The sequence below is a fragment of the Phacochoerus africanus genome, chromosome 11, assembly GCF_016906955.1.
Source record: "Phacochoerus africanus isolate WHEZ1 chromosome 11, ROS_Pafr_v1, whole genome shotgun sequence".
Taxonomy (NCBI): Eukaryota; Metazoa; Chordata; class Mammalia; order Artiodactyla; family Suidae; genus Phacochoerus; species Phacochoerus africanus.
Window position 1 is genome coordinate 37,242,780 of NC_062554.1, and position 16,775 is coordinate 37,259,554.

The 16,775-nt window shown below is 42.7% G+C and overlaps 1 protein-coding gene across 1 annotated transcript; it reads left to right on the top strand.

Annotated features, from left to right (window-relative positions):
• The first annotated feature begins 10,431 nt into the window (after positions 1-10,431).
• Positions 10,432-12,743, top strand: C11H11orf87 (chromosome 11 C11orf87 homolog). The gene is made up of 2 exons (XM_047753143.1): positions 10,432-10,576; positions 11,673-12,743. The coding sequence occupies exon 2, from the start codon at positions 11,931-11,933 to the stop codon at positions 12,525-12,527; it is 597 nt and encodes a 198-aa protein (XP_047609099.1). The 5' UTR covers positions 10,432-10,576; positions 11,673-11,930; the 3' UTR covers positions 12,528-12,743.
• Positions 12,744-16,775: the final 4,032 nt, after the last annotated feature.

The window sequence follows — 16,775 nt, forward strand, 5'->3', positions numbered from 1 at the left end:
GACTTTGGCACCAGATGAGTTAAGCATTTTAGTTTGGGCCTAGCCAATCACTAAGAGTGTGCATGCTTAGGACAAGCTTAAGTCCAATTCCACCACACACGTGGGAATAGCCAAACCTAGGTCATAGAGCTATTGTAAAGATAAGAAGGAAACACACATAAAGTGTCTGGTATTTGGTGTCTAGTGCCCTCTATGATCCCCTCCCATCCTGATCACTATCAGTTGTGATCCCTTTGAAATATGTCCACATGTTCTGTTGGCTTCAAAGACTATCTTGAGAGGTTTTGGTTGAGGCTGTAGTCTCAACTGCTGCTGTAAGAATATTGCACTAGACTTCTTCCTACCTCCATGTCTACTGAGGAGTGAAGCTAGAAGATACCAACTCTTGAAGAGAAGGTGCCACCTGCCTTCATATTTATGTGTGATGATTTATAATAGAAATATTCAATAATCACCTTCATAATGCTTAGTCTCTTAACTATGTCACAGATATAAGAAAGGGTCATAATGCAGAGAAGTGGGAAGATGGGTGAAAAGATTTCCTAGGAGTTGGCTGTTGCTATGTTAAAAGCCTTTACTCCCCTTCCCCTTTGCGTCAGCCTAGTGGGAATGGTCTTCCCTGTGGCCTTGGGGAAGGTAGATGTTGTGATAGATGTCAGTGGGAAGGGGGGCTCTGTTTACCTGGGTCTGATTTAGGCAGGAAATTTAGGAGACAAAAGTTTGATGGAGTGCTTTGGTGGCAGAACCAGGAGAGTGTTGGTAGAATCTCATTCATCTTGTTCCTCAGTCTCATCTGACAAAGGTACGCGGACATTTCCAATGGAGTGCATTGGGCCACGTGGGGAGCTTGTGCCTCCCCACGCAGATGCCTCCAGCGCTTCATATATATCCCGTAGGCCCTTCTACGTCAGTGTGCTCCTACTGAGATCACATTTCTAGTGACTACAGGGCTTTAGGGTTTTTCTAGAATGGAAGAGGGCTGCTCTGCCTGGGGGTGAAGTCGACCAGAAGTGCCAGAGAATTAACTCCTCCTTGGAGCAGTCCTAGAAGATTGACCTGAAATGTGAAATTGAGGTGTGTTTGTACACACACAAATACCACAGTTCCCATGTTTCTAAGCTGGGCTAATTCTGAAGCATGTGTCTGATACTCTTTCCCAAAACATCCCTGTGGGACAGCAGCAGCTGGCTTTGTGTGGTGCCCTTCACTGGATGTCTCCTCCTCCCTCATTACCTGCTGGTGTTCTCTGCAGCTCCCCACCCCAAAACTGTGTGCATTCGAATCCTTGTCTCAGGGTCTACTTTTGGAGGAACCCAAATGAAGACAAGTGGTACTAGAGGAGGTCCAAGGAAGAACATCATAGGGAAGGATTCTGGAACTTGCCAACCAACCAAATCACAAAAACGGACCCCATTACTGATGGTGATACGAGAGGTGATGATAATTACTAGCACGCTAAGCGTCATAATTATAAACATTCTCATCTGTGGTGTATTGGAGGGGAATAGAAGCTTATACAGTATCTCAGCACTTTTTAAAAATATGGCAGTGGTAATTATGAGGACTGCAGAAATGGTTATTGTTAATTGTCATAGTGGCACTGAAGGGAAAATAAGTGACAGCCTCAATTCAACAACCATCAAATTATTCTTAGTGTGAATCCCAGAAGACCTCTAATATAGCATTTAAAGACACCATATTTCTTGTAGCCGGAGGGCAGATCTAGCTGAAATTCAGGTTCAGATCTGAGTATGGAGGAGGGAGAATTGCAAAGACTTCATTCTCAGCCCTGGTAAGTCTCTTCTGCTAAAACTATAGCCTTGATAGGGGTGTGGCTCTGAGAATTGAGATGGGGATATTTGGGGCAGATGTACTTGAAAACCTTGAATTTATAGATTCTCCTGAACTCCTGGCCCTACAGAAATGGTTTGCTCCCCATCGTTGTAGGATAGAAGATTTTCTCATCACCCAGAAATCATAAGAGGCAGACTCCTCATGAGATGATGCTTATTTTCTTCAAGGTTTACCTCTTCCCCCCTCACAGATTCTAGGACACTAGAATCAAAACTAGTAGGATCAAAATTCAGCTGGAACTCCTGGGAAAGTACTATCTCTGCTCCTGGAAAAAAGTGATCATCTCAAAAGAGGTATAAGACTTGGCTAATGTGTCTTTGCAGAATCAGGAGAACATACCTGAAAGTGGACTTGGAGGGTACCAGCCCATCAGTAAGGACCATAATGCTGCATACAGAGGATTTTTTAAGTGGTTGCATTCTCCCATGACGTTAGCTTTAATATCCTGGGGAGGACTGCAGTAGACCTCGAGTTGATTCTAACATACTGCTAGGATGGTTCCTTGAATCTTAGAAAATGATGGTCTGCAGCAAATATGACACAATTGGTGAATAAATACTCAGCTCCCTTGCTCCTCTGGTGGGAGGATTCATGGGCATGTGCTGAAAACTTTTCTCCAGAGTTTTGCTTTAGGATTAAGCAGAAAAAAGCTGAAAGAAATAGGTCCCTGGTTGAGGGTGGTGGTGGTGAAGAAATAGGCACTAGTGATAACTGAGAAAAGGGCTGAATATAAATCAGTTGAGGAGGAGATTTTCCATACGGAGTCAACCTGGACACCTACCAGGCCCCAGAAATGTAAAGGCATCTTGAGACAGGACCAGTCTAAGTCTAATTTTCCTCTTCTTTTACCATTTTTCCTTCCCCATTGCTTTGACTCCAGTGATTAAAAACAAAACAAAACACAAACAAACAAACAAAAAAACTATCCAGCAATCTAAGGATGGGTAGTGAAGAAAAAGGAGGAAAAATACAAGCCAGAGAGATAGGGAAAAAGCCAAATATTACTACTGCGTATGGCTCTAGGTTTTCATTTTAAAATTAGTCCAAGCTGTAAGGAAAGAGAAAATATGTGATTAATCAGTTTTTGTAAGGGTCTTATACTAGATATTCTAGTTACTAAATTGACATTGTATTTTATTTAAAAGGATATAGGAGTGTCTTTTAACTACAAACGATCCAAAAAGGCATGATATCTACCAATTTTTCATTCACCAGCAGAGAAAATATTTCTGGACAATATCTAAAGGTCCAGTGAAACAAACCAAAAAAACCCAGTTTCACTTGATTGCATCAGGTGTGCCTCTTCAACATGGCTCTTTTACTGCACTATTGCTTTTGTCTACTCCCCTTATATTCTGTTACAGTAATAAAAAGATAGTTGACAGCAACTGATGTAGGGAAAAGGTAACTTAGGGTAGAGGAAGAAATCTAAGCTGTCTCATGTATTTCTCTCCTAGTCAGTCATACTTTAGGGTTGATAACTCCCAGGCTGCTTTAAAGCCATATTCACATTGCTTTGCTCGTTTTCTTTTTCAAGCATGAAATGATATATAAACAATGAAAAAAAATGTATAGGCAATACAAGGTTGAAAACCATGGGGCCATTTGGCTTTCTTTGCTGATTCTCCGATTAAATATAGTAATGTTTGCTTTGTAAGGAAGAGAGAAATGGTAGGAATTGAAATGACCACCCACCATGTAATAAGTCATTTACTATCACGAGTTCTCTCAGAATCTTTCAGATCATTGAGGATTGTGCACCTACCAACACATCCGTGCCCTGAGCCAAGTGTTTCTCTCTTGCTTTGAACTTTTGTGTTAACAGAAAACAAAATCCAAAGCTGTATTCGAATCCAGCAAGATCACTTCCCTTTTCTTTGCAGGCATTTTCACTGACTTTGGACAGCAACAGTTTTTGTTGGGACTATTTAATCTCCTCGAAACCCTCTTGATTGCTCCCTGGGACCAATTTCTTTTTTAATTTGTTACGGATTGATTTACTAGAGAATCCTCACTCTGTATCAGATTCTCTCTTGGTCCAATTTGATAACTCAGAGAAAATAGTAATTGAAACTGTCATAAAATATGAGTAGGGCTCAAGTTGCCCATCTCTTCCTTTGAGCCATTGTTTCTCAACTGTACAGAGGTTGTATGTTTAGTCAGGGCGATTTAGCACCCTCAGCCTTATGACATTTGGCAATGTCTAGGGATATTTTGATTGTCATGACTAGGAAGGAGTATTACTAATCTCTAATGGGAAGAGATCTGGAGTGCTGCTAAACAGATGTGTTAGTTTCCTGTTGCTGTGTAACACAGCATCTTTAAACGACACTTATGTATTGTCTCACAGCTCTGTAAGTCCAAAGTCTGGAGGCATTGGAAGAGGTGCTCAAGCAGTTTCTCTACTTAGAGCCTCACAGGACTGAAATAAAGGTTTTGTCTAAGGTAGGATCTTACATGGAATCTCTGGGGAAGATTTAAATTCTAAGATCATTCGGGTTGTTGGCAAAATTTATCTTCTTGCACTGGAAGACTGATGTCCCCATTTCCTTGCTGGTTGTCAGACAGTCTCAGATCCTAAAAAGCCTCCACATTACTTTGTTCCTGCTATCTTCTAAGTCAACAACAGAAAATTGAATCCCCCTTGTGCTTTGAATCTCTGACTTCCCCTTCTGCTACCAGCCAGAGAAAACTTTTCTTTTAAAGGGCTCACCTGACTGAATCAAGCCTATATGAATGATATCCATGTGTTAAGGTCAGCTCTGTGGGAGTTTAATTACATATACAAAAATCTCTTCATGGCAGTACTTTGATTATTTTTTGATTGAATAATCAGGGGACTTAATCATGGGGGACCATCTTTAGAATTCTGCTTGCCCCAACAGTCTATAATGCATAAGACAGCCTCTCACAACAAAGAATTATCTGGTCCTAAATACCAATGCTGCCAAAATTGAGAAACCCTGGTTTTGGCCTGTCTTTTGGTGCATGGTGGAAATATTTTGTTTATCTTTCTCATGAAAGGCAGATTCACAGCCTGGAGCGCTTGAAAGAAGCATATGCCAGTGGGTTTCTTATAATGATTCAGAATTATCATTTTCCAGAAGCTGTTGGTCACAAAGATCTTAAAATTATTTGACATCTACTGGTCCATCTATATTTACCCATTAACCTGTTCGTTTCACATCCATCAGTCTACTTAGTTCACTTTCTTCTGTTCTTTGACACACATGATACTTCATTTTAAAATATTAGGAAAGAAAAGGAATATTACCATTCTTTACCTTTGGCTAGATAACCAAAATGTGATCATGTATGTAATTGGGATGCAAGTTCCTGATTTCAGATTTTTCTTTGGTCACTGATGTACTGAGTACCTAGCACAATTTGAGAAACATGGTAAGCACACAATGAATATTCACTGAATAAATGAGTTTCCTAGTCAAGGATAATAAAGCAAAAGGAATCTTGACTTTCTGCACAAATACTCAGATTTAAATGGGTCTAATATTGATTGGAGAATGCTTTTATTACAAGGTATAAAGGGATGACGCATATGTTTATGCACCTTGGGCTTAGAAATTCCCTGATGGGTATATAAAGGTATGTATGCTCTCCACCTTTCTTAAAGTTAGAGAAGCCACCTTGTATAAACTTGTACTGTGGAAAAAAAATCTCTTGTATGACATCTCTGATGGCTCTAGTTTGTGTTTGAGCCTTCCAGATCATGTCACAAGGATTGGACACTTTGGAATAGAAATCTTCCAAGATTTTTTTCCTGAATACTCTGTAAAAGAATTTTGGAAAATAGTATATACCCCTCTGCACATTTTAATTTGGTATCTAGAACTTTTTAATCATAGGTTAATCATTGCAAAGAATGTAATTTCTGGCACAGTCCATATCATGTATGTACTTTAAATATGTTTTGTCAAAACATCCAGATTGATAGATTTAGTTCATTCTGTTTGTATAATATGTCTTCCATGTTATCTATCAGAAAAATGAAATTCAAATTCTCAATTCAAATAGACAAATCACACTTACTTTGTGTGTGTGACAGATCTGAATTCATTTTTCAGTTTAAACTGGACTACTTGTATCCCTGTGACAACTATTTTATTTCTAAATTCTAATTCTAAGGTAAATTGATGTACAGATAGAGATAGTCTTAAAGTGAGTGAAATAAGGCACTGTCCCATCAATATTTCATACAGATGTTCTTTTCGCTTTGGTGTCACTTCCTCAAGAGTCATACACCCATAAAGTATTCTTTTGTTGCTTCTCAAAAGGTTTTTACACCCTGAGTAATGCATGCTAGTAAGACTGAAGATTGGTGAATATAGGTTTTTCCCCTGTAAAGCAAGAGAAATACAGGACAGTTGATAAAGGGTAAGTTATAACCTCAGATAGATATATTTGGGGAAAAGTACACATAGTGGTTGAGGATTTGGGAAATGAATCCTTTAAAACTATTCATACCCAAATACCCGTAGAGAAAATCCTAATGCCAGGAATATAAGTGTCCCAATTTGAAGACTGCTGTTTTAGATGAGAACCTGCAGCATAGTTAGAAAACTCTTTTCAATAATGAAATAGTGAAATAAATATACTTCCTACCATGTATCTATCCCATTATATTTCAGTTTTCTCTTGAGTACTTGAAGCAGGATCTTCTACTGATGATGCTCTAAACATTTGAAGATTCTATGATTCATCCCCATGTCTTCCTATCTCTAGGATTCAGATTCCCAGTCCTTGAATTACTCTTTATCTCTGTTTTCAGTCCCTTCATCCCCTGTAGTTATTTTCCCGTAAAAATATTCAAGGTCACAAAATTTTTTCCTGAATTTTGATGTCCAAAAGAGTATAATGCTTCTATTGCCAGGGTTAAAATATTAATCTTAGTAATAGCTTTATAACATAAACAGCTACCATTTCCTGAATGGTTACTTTATGTTCCATGCACAACAATGATGCTATTTGCATTTTACGGAGGAGAGGAAGGAGTCAGAAAAAAAAGTACTAGATAACTCCAATAAGGTCAAGAGCTTCATTCAATACTTTGCTTACTAATTAGTTGCTGACTGGGCTGGTAGTTGATTTAACTGCAACACCTCAACATACAGAGCCTATCTCTGTAGCATTGCATGGACCCAGAGTAGCTGAGATATGTGATTAGGCAAAATGTCAGAATTGCCTGAAGGGCCGCTAGAAGTCCCTGTAAATCTAAGAGAAACCTGGCGTGTATCATGCGGCCCTGTGGTCTAGAATAACCTGTTGGGGTGACCTAGCCCAGTACGAGGGATTGTGCAGAACATCTTGTGGACTGCTGCTGTGGGGGAGGGGAGGACGCTGTTGATAGAGCTTCCCCTCTCTAGTTTTACTTCTTTTTTGCCCCCAGTCCCACAGTCAGAAGTAGATTGTGTGTGTGTGTGTGTGTGTGTGTGTGTGTGTGTGAGAGAGAGAGAGAGAGAGAGAGAGAGAGAGAGAGAGAGAGAGAGAGAGAGAGAGAGAGAGAGAAACCACTAGTCATGAAGAGATTAGCAACTTTGGAATCACTTTGCTTGGGTTTTATCCCAGTACTGCACTTACTATTAAGTGATGTGGGCATGGTATTTAGCTACTTGGAGCTTCAGTTTTCTTACCAGACATACAGCAGGTAATCAATGATTTTTGTTGAACAAATACATTCATGAATAAAAAAAATAAATGTGTAGTTTGGCAAAGCAGGGTTATGTTGCGGTTTAGCACTGTTATTGGGAGAGTTTAGTACAGCCTGGTACATGGTAGGTATTTTTCAAATAATAACAAAATAGTACTTGTTATGGTTGTTATTATTATTGATTTCTTGGATTGATGCACCAGGTGCCCATGTGGTATTGCTCTCTAAGCTAGGTCATCAGACTTGAGAGCAAATGTTCTGTGTCACTGAATATTTGTAGTGTGCCTGAGTCCGGAGAGGTTTTCCCATCACAACGGGAGATTAAAGGAGTCTCAGGGGCTTTTTGGTCCTCCACTCTTGGAAGTGTGGCCCAAGAAGTGTGGTGGCTAACACAGTGGTAGCTGTTGGCCAGAAGAAGTCTTGCCATTGTGCCAGGTGTGCCAGAATCATCTAGCAACTTGGTGGGATCAATTCTTGCAGCCTAAGAAGTGTGCATGTTTGCTGCCACTGATATGGTTGGGCCTTGAATCATACTACCCAGTGACATCCACATCTATCTATTGAGCACATTCCTTCTCTGGGTAAGAACAAATTATAAAGCTACAGACTATTCTTGAAAGAAAAAGGAAAAAAAAAAAGTGTTCTGGGCTTTTGACCTGAAAATTGATGTCTTTAATCTGCCTAAATCATTTCCAGTTAAATACCATTGTCTTATGGATCACATTCATCTGCTGTAGATTGTAAATTCTCCAAGGCAAGACCTTGTCTTTTCATAACTTGTGTAAAATGGTGCAGACACTTTGAGCAGTTGCGGTGTAACAGATGGTTATCATTTATAACAAAAGAATAAGAACAATGGCAGCCTAATCACATGCCCTAGAAGTTTGGTGTGCACAAGGAAACCCATCATATACATATTGTAATACCATTACAGCTATAAGGTATGTATGTTTCTCACTGGCAAAACCTGACAACTCATTTTTCCAAGTTTAGAAAACAGACTAGTGAGAGTTAATTCTAATTATGTAAAGATTCTTTGCTTTACAAGACAGTTTTTCTAAAGAGTCTCTTTAAATAGCCAGATCTCTTTTTGGAGTATTCAAAATTGGATCTGCTTTACAAAATGTTGATTAGACCCAACTTTTCAGGAGCAAAGAAAGTGTGCAAAAATGGGGCATTGCATGTCAATGGTGAAGTCTTACTTAGTGATCACAGTGAAAACAAGGCTCACCATTCTAGTCCTTGAGCCCATCACAGTTAGAATGTCCAAATGTGGCAGGTGACTTTTACAGGGCATTAAGTGTCCTCATTCCAGGAGAAAAGCTAAACCAGCATTGGAGTCATTGTCTGTTATTAACTCTGTGACTTTGGCAGCCAAAGGCATCAGTCCATGCTCTTAAGTATTCATTATTCAGCATGTACTGCACTATCAGCTTAAGCAGAATTTTTTTTAATTGAAATAATTATGAAGAAAAATGATGGCTTTTATTCAAATAAATGAAAACGTAATTTTGGGGGGAAATAAAGTATTTCTTCTTCTGTATCTAAACATGGGCATGGAAAGGAAAAGGAAAAGTTGGAATAGGACTTGATAAGAACACAAGCCCAGAAGAAGGGGACCCCCCCAAGTTACAGACAAACAAACTTTTACTCCCCATGTCAAACCCCTCTTTCTTTTACAAAACTATCTGCTTGCAAATACAAGCAGATAGGTGGGCACTAGTCATTGCTTCTTTCTCTCAATTCTGAGGCATAGCAGGAAAAAGCAGTGATGTACCCTGCAGCACTCACTTTAGCCAGTGAGTATTGTACAGGCGCTCGGTTGGACTCCAAGATAGGAAGAAAACAAAACAGGAAGGGAAGAAGAAAATGCACATTTAATAAGACACTTGAATAGCTTCAAAGACCACACACTAGCTCTGAATCTGCTGTTTTCTACAGTTGGAAAATGAGAATACTTTATTTCGAAGTTGGCTACTGTAACCAAATGCACTATTCATATTTTCCCAAGGATTTTAAACCAATAGTTGATTAGTCTCTGCCCAGATGTCAGCAGGCTGTTGAGAAATCTTGCGGGAAGTCCCTATCCATTGCACTGAAAAGCTATTGTTAATACTGCAGAAAGGCACCAGCCATTGTGACAAGGTTTAGGACCACTGAAAGGGTACTGTGTCAAAGACGCAATGCTCAGAATTTTCCTAGGGTAGTTTATTTCTGCACTCCTCTGAGTGATTTTTGTCTTTTTGCCTTAGAAGCCTTTTGTGTGCTTTTTGTGCTCATGAGTGTCTAGATTGTGAAGATAGAGTATTTAGTCCATGGAGTGGGTCTCGGGCCTGGAGATGAGTGTGTGAGAGAGAGGAGAGGAGGATCCTGAGTTGGGTGGCCTAAAAACAAGTTGGAGACTCTGATGAAGAGTTCATTTGGATTGTTTGATGTTAAATACATGTTCAGGTTTGTATTTCAGGTTCTGCCACACTTACATTCAGAAATGCCTCTCTCATGCACGCAGTTTCTGTTCAGAGCCAGGCCAGCATATTCAGGATTGGAGGGGGAGGAGATCCTTGTCAGCAGAGGGAGAAAATCTATTGTGTGCCCTGAGAGGAGACAGAGCTCTAGAGTGTGAAAACGTGTGCTTGGGACCACGTGGCAAAGGGTTGAGGACGAGGGATCAGGCAGCCAGAGAACTGAAGCTTCAACCCTTTCTCAGAAGTGCTGAAGGTGGGTGGCTTACAGGGTGAATGTGGGGGCCACTCCTCAGCCCCTGGGCAGGCAACAGCAGGGAACTGGGAACATTTGTGGCAGAGACTCGCTCTGTCAGGACGAGGTGTTGGGGTATGAGGGTGGGGTAGGGGCCTGAGGGGTGGCTTGGAGCCCTGGCGGTGGCTGTCTGACGTCACCGGCCTCTCTGGCAATAGGCTGCGAGCTGAGCTCCCCGAAGCGGCAGCGGCGGCGGCAGCAGCGCGGCTTGGTCTCTGGCCCCTTCACTCCGCGCCTTCTGCAGCCACCACTGCAGCCGCGCGGCGGGGCTCCCTCCCTGCAGCCAGCTGGCGGCCCCAGGTAAGGGACGCGGTGCGGCTAATGCTCCGGATGGCCGGGCGCGAGTGGGTAGGGCAGCCCGGGCGGCCTGCGCAGGCACCCCTGGCCGAAGCTTTGGCCCCCGCCCCTGCCCGGGCTTGCGCGCTGCCTCGCTGCTCCGCAGTGCAACAGTTTGCAGCTGCCTCTTGAGAGCGGCAAGGGGGCTCTGCTGCGCCCTGGGGGGTCTACCTGGTTCTGGTCCCCGGGAAGAGCCTCGGGGCCCTGAGGCTGCGTCTTGGAAGGCCCAAGAGAAGGTCCGTTCCCCAAACTTTGCAGGCGGGAACCCTCCTTTCATTTCCAGCCACCTTACAAAGAAGCAGGATACTGTTGAGTGGGGGGGGGGGTGTCACAGGGATACGGGGAGAGGGGGTGTTTGCAGTGATGTGCTTTAGCTGAGAAAGGTGCTTCAGCGGGTTTTTTATTTTATTTTATTTTTTGGTCGGGGTGGGGGCAGGTACTAGGGAAGAAGGCTGGAGAAAGGATGGAGCGCGATCCTGAGCATGAGCCACGGCCGCGGACAGAGGCGGAGTGGAGTGGGATGTGGCTCCAGGGTTATCCCCATAGGAATGGGACCTAAGGAATCTGACGCCGTCCAGGGAGGAAGAGTGGAGGGGGAGGGAAGGGAAGGGAAGGGAGGATTGCGTACAAGGAGCAGGCTTGGCGGCCAGGGGTGGGTGCTGGGAGGGGTAGGATCCAAGCGCAGACCTCCTTTGAGGGCGCAGTAAAGAGGAGAGTCCGCGATCTGGGCAGCAGGGGCTGCGTTCCGAGGTGGCTGCGTGTCTGTTGCAATTAGAAAGTTGTGGAGGGCCCAGGGAGGCTGCTTTATCTGCTGAGTAATCGGCATCTCCGCGGTGCGGGCGCTGACCCCTTCCCGGCAAGTGGTGCGAGCGCGGAATTGGAGGCTTTGGTGCGCCGCCAGGGGCGGGTGGGCTGGGGTCCGTGGTCTGCGGAGAAGATGGGCAGCGCCCAGCTGAGGCAGTCTGCCCAGAGGGCCGCTTTGCAGTGGCGGCGCTTATTCCGATTCTCCATGCTCCGTGAGCAGCAGCCCAGATCCTAACTAAGCCTGTTCTCTTTGCAGCCTGGTGCCTTGGCAAAGGAAAAGGGCGCGCGGACACGCGTTCGAGGCGGGGCCGGAGAGGATCTCCTGGGCACTGCTCGCTCCCTGGCCAGCTAGCTTGCCCACAGTTGCTTCCTCAGTTCTTCGCTCGCGCGCTCATCCCCTCCCACGCCAGGGAGTAGTTTTGGGTGGCGTGGGCTCCGTCCTTTTCTTGGCTGGTTGGAACCGTGTGCCAAGAGAGGAAGTCTGGTGGGCCCGGCCCCTCCCAGCCCAGCGCCGATGAGTGCCAGGGCGCCCAAGGAGCTGAGGCTGGCGCTGCCGCCGTGTCTCCTCAACCGGACCTTTGCTTCCCCTAACGCCAGCGGCAGCGGCAACGCGAGTGCCCGGGGACCGGGCGCCGCCGGGGGCGGCGGCGGCACCTGCATTTCGCAGGTGGGACAGCAGCTCTTCCAGTCCTTCTCCTCCACGCTGGTGCTGATTGTCCTGGTCACCCTCATCTTCTGCCTCATTGTGCTGTCCCTCTCCACCTTCCACATCCACAAGCGTAGGATGAAAAAGCGGAAGATGCAGAGGGCTCAGGAGGAATATGAGCGGGATCACTGCAGCGGCAACCACGGCGGCAGGGGGCTGCCCCAACCAGCTGGCGGCCAGGCCCCAATCCACGCAAAAGAAACCCGACTGGAGAGGCAGGCCCGGGACTCTGCCTTCTGCGCCCCCTCCGACGCTTCCTCCTCCTCTTCTCCTGGCCTCCCGTGCCAGGGTCCCTGTGCTCCTCCGCCTCCTCCACCGGCCCCCAGCCCGCAAGGAGCACACACAGCCTCCTCCTGTTTGGACACAGCTGGCGAGGGCCTTTTGCAAACGGTGATACTGTCCTGATTGTCTGGCCCCTCTACTCTTCCATTCCTCGTTTCCAGCATCTTTGCCTTCCTTGCTTTTTTCCCCCCTCCGGCCTTCCTCTTCCACTTTCCTGTGGCCTCCCTCTCCTCTTCCTTCTTTCCTTATTCGTCTTCCCCTACTCCGTTTCTCCTCCGCCGAGGCACTGTGCGGTATTTGTAAATAAATATTGGGCGAGGAAAGTCTCGGAAGAAGAAATAACGCTGATAATACTACTTTATTATTAATATTTATAGTAATTATTATAATACTAATAACACGATCCAAGCGCATGACAAATCACATAATTTTTCATTGTTCATGGTACGTCTTCCCTCTTCACCCTGCGCCCCCCACAATAAGGAGGAGAAACCGGACAAGCTACCAGATACGTAAAAGGCATTGACCCCCAGAGCGAAGGGAGTGGAGGGGGCCCGGTGTGTTGTACATAGCTGTCAAGTTAAGGTTCAGTTACCTTTCTTCCCTTCCACCCCCATAGCTTTCACTTTTCCTTCAGCTTCCCTCCTTCCCCATTCTTAGCTTCAGCTGGGCTCAGGCAATAGTATATTATAAAGGAAACGTATACGTTAAGCACCAGGACTACAAGAGGCCACAGAGACAGTCCCAGAAAAATGTTTATGGCAGGTACCGCTCTCCACTCAGCCCTCTTCGTACCTTTAGTTAACCATTCTCTTTTCCAGAGCCAGGCATTTAAATTTACCTTTGGAAACGTCCCTCGCTGGCCGAGCATAAGTACATTAAAAACCTTTAAATGAGTAGAAAAGAAAGAAAGAAAGAAAAAAGAAAGAAAGAAGGAAAGAAAGAAAGAAAGAAAGAAAAGAAAGGAAAGAAAGAAGGAAAGAAAGAAAGGAAAGAAAGAAAGAAAGAAAGAAAGAAAGAAAGAAAGAAAGAAAGAAAGAAAGAAAGAAAAAGAATTTACTGCTTTCTGTTGTTCCCTGCCCTGCCGCCACCTGTACACCTTTGATTGAGGCACTTTCAGGATTCGCAAAGGATCCATGGAGCTGTCCAGCCAGGTCTGGTGTTGAAATTGCCTCACAGAACTGGTTACCTTTTTTTGGTTTGTGCAGGCGGAGGAAGGGCTGTTTTGGAAAGTGATTATCCTAGATTTCTGGTGGTTTCTTTCCTCTTTTTCTACAATCGGGTTTGTGTGTACTATTATTTTACTTCTTATTAGACATTGCATAAGTTACCTTTTTTTGTAAAAAAAAAAAAAAAAAGTATTAGGTGATGTGCAGTGCTGAAAATGCAGTATCTAACCAACCAGAATGTTTCTGTTAAAATTTTAGAACAAGTGCACCTTTGTTATATATTTATTATATTGGTACCAAATACAGAAGCAAACTATAGTTCTGTACTATGTCCTCCAAACTGTATATTCTTGTTCTTAATTTCCAGCTGTTGATACAGTGGTAACCACTGGATGAGGAATTCAGTGGTGCAGGCCCGGCTATTTCCAGAAGTGTTCTTTTGTACCTTACTCTGTAGTAGACTGTTATAAAAAGATGATACATATGTTTTCTTATTTCTTTTGTGGATAACAGAAACAACCACAACAGAAAACAAGCAAATAATGGATGTGCAGGAATGCCATCTATTAAAACATGGATAATATTTAAACAGTGCCTGTAGTCCTCCCTGCATGCAGTTACCACCTGGAGGCAGTGGTGTGTGTGCTTGCTTGTACTGTATGTGTTTGGGGGTAAGATTGGTGGGGACATTGGGCAATTTGGATGACTGGACATGCAAATTTCAAGAGAGGTGTTAAACCCAGGAACCGCTTATAGGAAAAAAATGTTTGCAGCTTATTTCGTTAGAAACCTGTGCCTGTATCTGAGATGCAACAAAAGAGGGGCTCTCTTTCTCTTTCTCAGTTTGGCTTGTTTAACTTCATTAAATGAATGCATGAAGAAAGATTAAGAAAAAAGGAAGTGAGAAAAAAGATCAATATTTATGTTTTCTCTCCTAATGCTAGACAAGGCCATCGATGTTAGAGATGGCTTCCACCTCTGGTTATTTGCCACTTGGATTCCCTTGGGTTGATGATAGAAGGGGCCAGAAGCATATTATAATCTTAATTGTATGCAGTGGCATCATTTTGGGGGAACAAATTTGGAAAATGTATGATGAGAATGTTTTACAAAAATCTCAACCAAAAGAATCCTTACTAGCCAGCAGGATGTAAGGTAACAGTGCCCCTAAGTGCATCCCTCTTCCAAGTAACTAGTAGTTCTAGATTCTCTGTCTTGGTGGCATATGTGCTCTTATCCAGAGAAAAAAATTACCTCTAAGGTCTTAGGTTATCTATTAAATTGCCCAAACTCTGTCTGAATCTTTTATAAAAATAATTTAATAAGCTAAATTTTAATCACCCATTAGATACCCACTCAAGACCTTTCCTGAAGCACAGAGGATCATCATCTAAGCATGCTATGCTGTAATATTAGGAAGACTAGGTGTAATCTTTGGGTACAATATGTTCAACAATGAACCAGATTCTCTCCAGTGCCTTAGTCACTTCCTAGTAATAAGTAAAAGAGTGCATTAACTCCCTCAGGCCACTAGGGGATCCTTTCGTGCATCAGAGCTCTACACTGTACTTCAGAATGACTAAGGCACTGTGGAGAAGAAAGCCCCTTAATTTCTGTAGCTCACCATCATCTAGCTGTAGCTATTTAATACCTTATTACAGAATGACTTTGGGACTTGAAATTTGAATAGAATTAGGGACTCAGAAGGGAGCTTCCTCATTTCCAATGAGCTCCACTAAGTGTATGGATATTACTTTCTCCCCTTTATTTGGTGCACTTTTTACAGTGAATAATTTCCCATTTTATTAAAGCAATAAGATGTTCTGTTGTGAGCAGTGCTGGATGATGATTCCATTTCCTTGGTGCTGAAGCTACTCATACATTTTTGCCTTATGAATCATAGTGAATTCAAGGCATGCAATAATAATCCCCTTTCAAGGAGCAGCCTGTACACTCTAGGGGGTAATTATGAAATCAGCTTGTATAATTTTTCCCCAAAGGGATAGAGGAAACAGGATAAATAAAAACACTACATATATTGTTTTTAAAAGATCTTGATACCTCTAAACATGGGCACACATCTATAATATGCTCTTATTGTACACCTTTAAATATGTATGCCTTTCTCCATTAATTGGCTATGGTTTAATATTTTTAATAGTGCTCTGTGTAAAGATGATGTGGTTTGTGAGTCAAATTTCATACTGAGTTAATATGCTGAGAACTCTATAAGCTTCTGATGGTGTCACTTGAGATTTTTTTTTATGAGTTAGAGAATTACATAAAATTCTATTAATGCCAGTCCCCACACCAAATTACTGCAATAAGCACATATCCAAGCAATTTGCACAAACCCTGTTTAAAGTATTGCTTCTTATAGAGCTCAACTGACAGTCTCAGGAGTTTGGGATGCTACCAACAGGGCATTTTGGATTTCATTTTATATGAACCAAAAGGCAATCTGGAAATAGATAAATTTATTTTAAGGATTTTATTCACTGATGTCCCGTCAAACTAATTGCTTCAAATCCCTATAGCTACAGCTCAACTTCTGCACTTGCTATTCAGTATTCATAAGGTGGCATGCTTGATTCTTATTGTTTTTAAAGATAAGAAAATTGGAGCAAGAATACCATTATGTCAACTGTATGGGATTCTGAATCTTCAAGATATAGATGGATATAATCTTCTTTAGACTTTATATACACCCATAGATATGTATTTATATATGCATACATTTTGTACAAATTTACAATGGACTTTTTGTATTCTCTTTTCTGTCATTACAAGAATGAGATGGAAACCAAATAGTTTTTCCATCCTCTTATGCAGAGAGGATCCTGAGAAGTCAGGTATATGCATGCACTTAGTTCTCTGGAGTTAAATCTGAATGACTTTCTCTTTATTTAATGAAATGGGAGAGTCCCGTTTGGCTCGGGGGAATTGGTAATTAGATAAGCTTCCTTTCTTAGTGACTTAAATGTAGCAATGATAATGAATTTATGACCATATCCTTGTGGCCTGAATGTGTAGGTGGAAAGCAGAAATCCCTTGAAGAGATTTAGGGCCATCTAGACCACAAACCTGGATTGTGGCTTGATTTTTAATTTTCAATCTATGTGTGGTGTGGAGATAGAACATATCTGCATAGCAAAAGGTAAAATGAAAATAGGACCATTATCTGTTTAGTTTGATAAGTAGT

Bases quoted from the DNA above. Each gene is read 5' to 3' on its own strand.
- C11H11orf87 (XM_047753143.1), top strand. From the start codon at position 11,931: ATGAGTGCCAGGGCGCCCAAGGAGCTGAGGCTGGCGCTGCCGCCGTGT.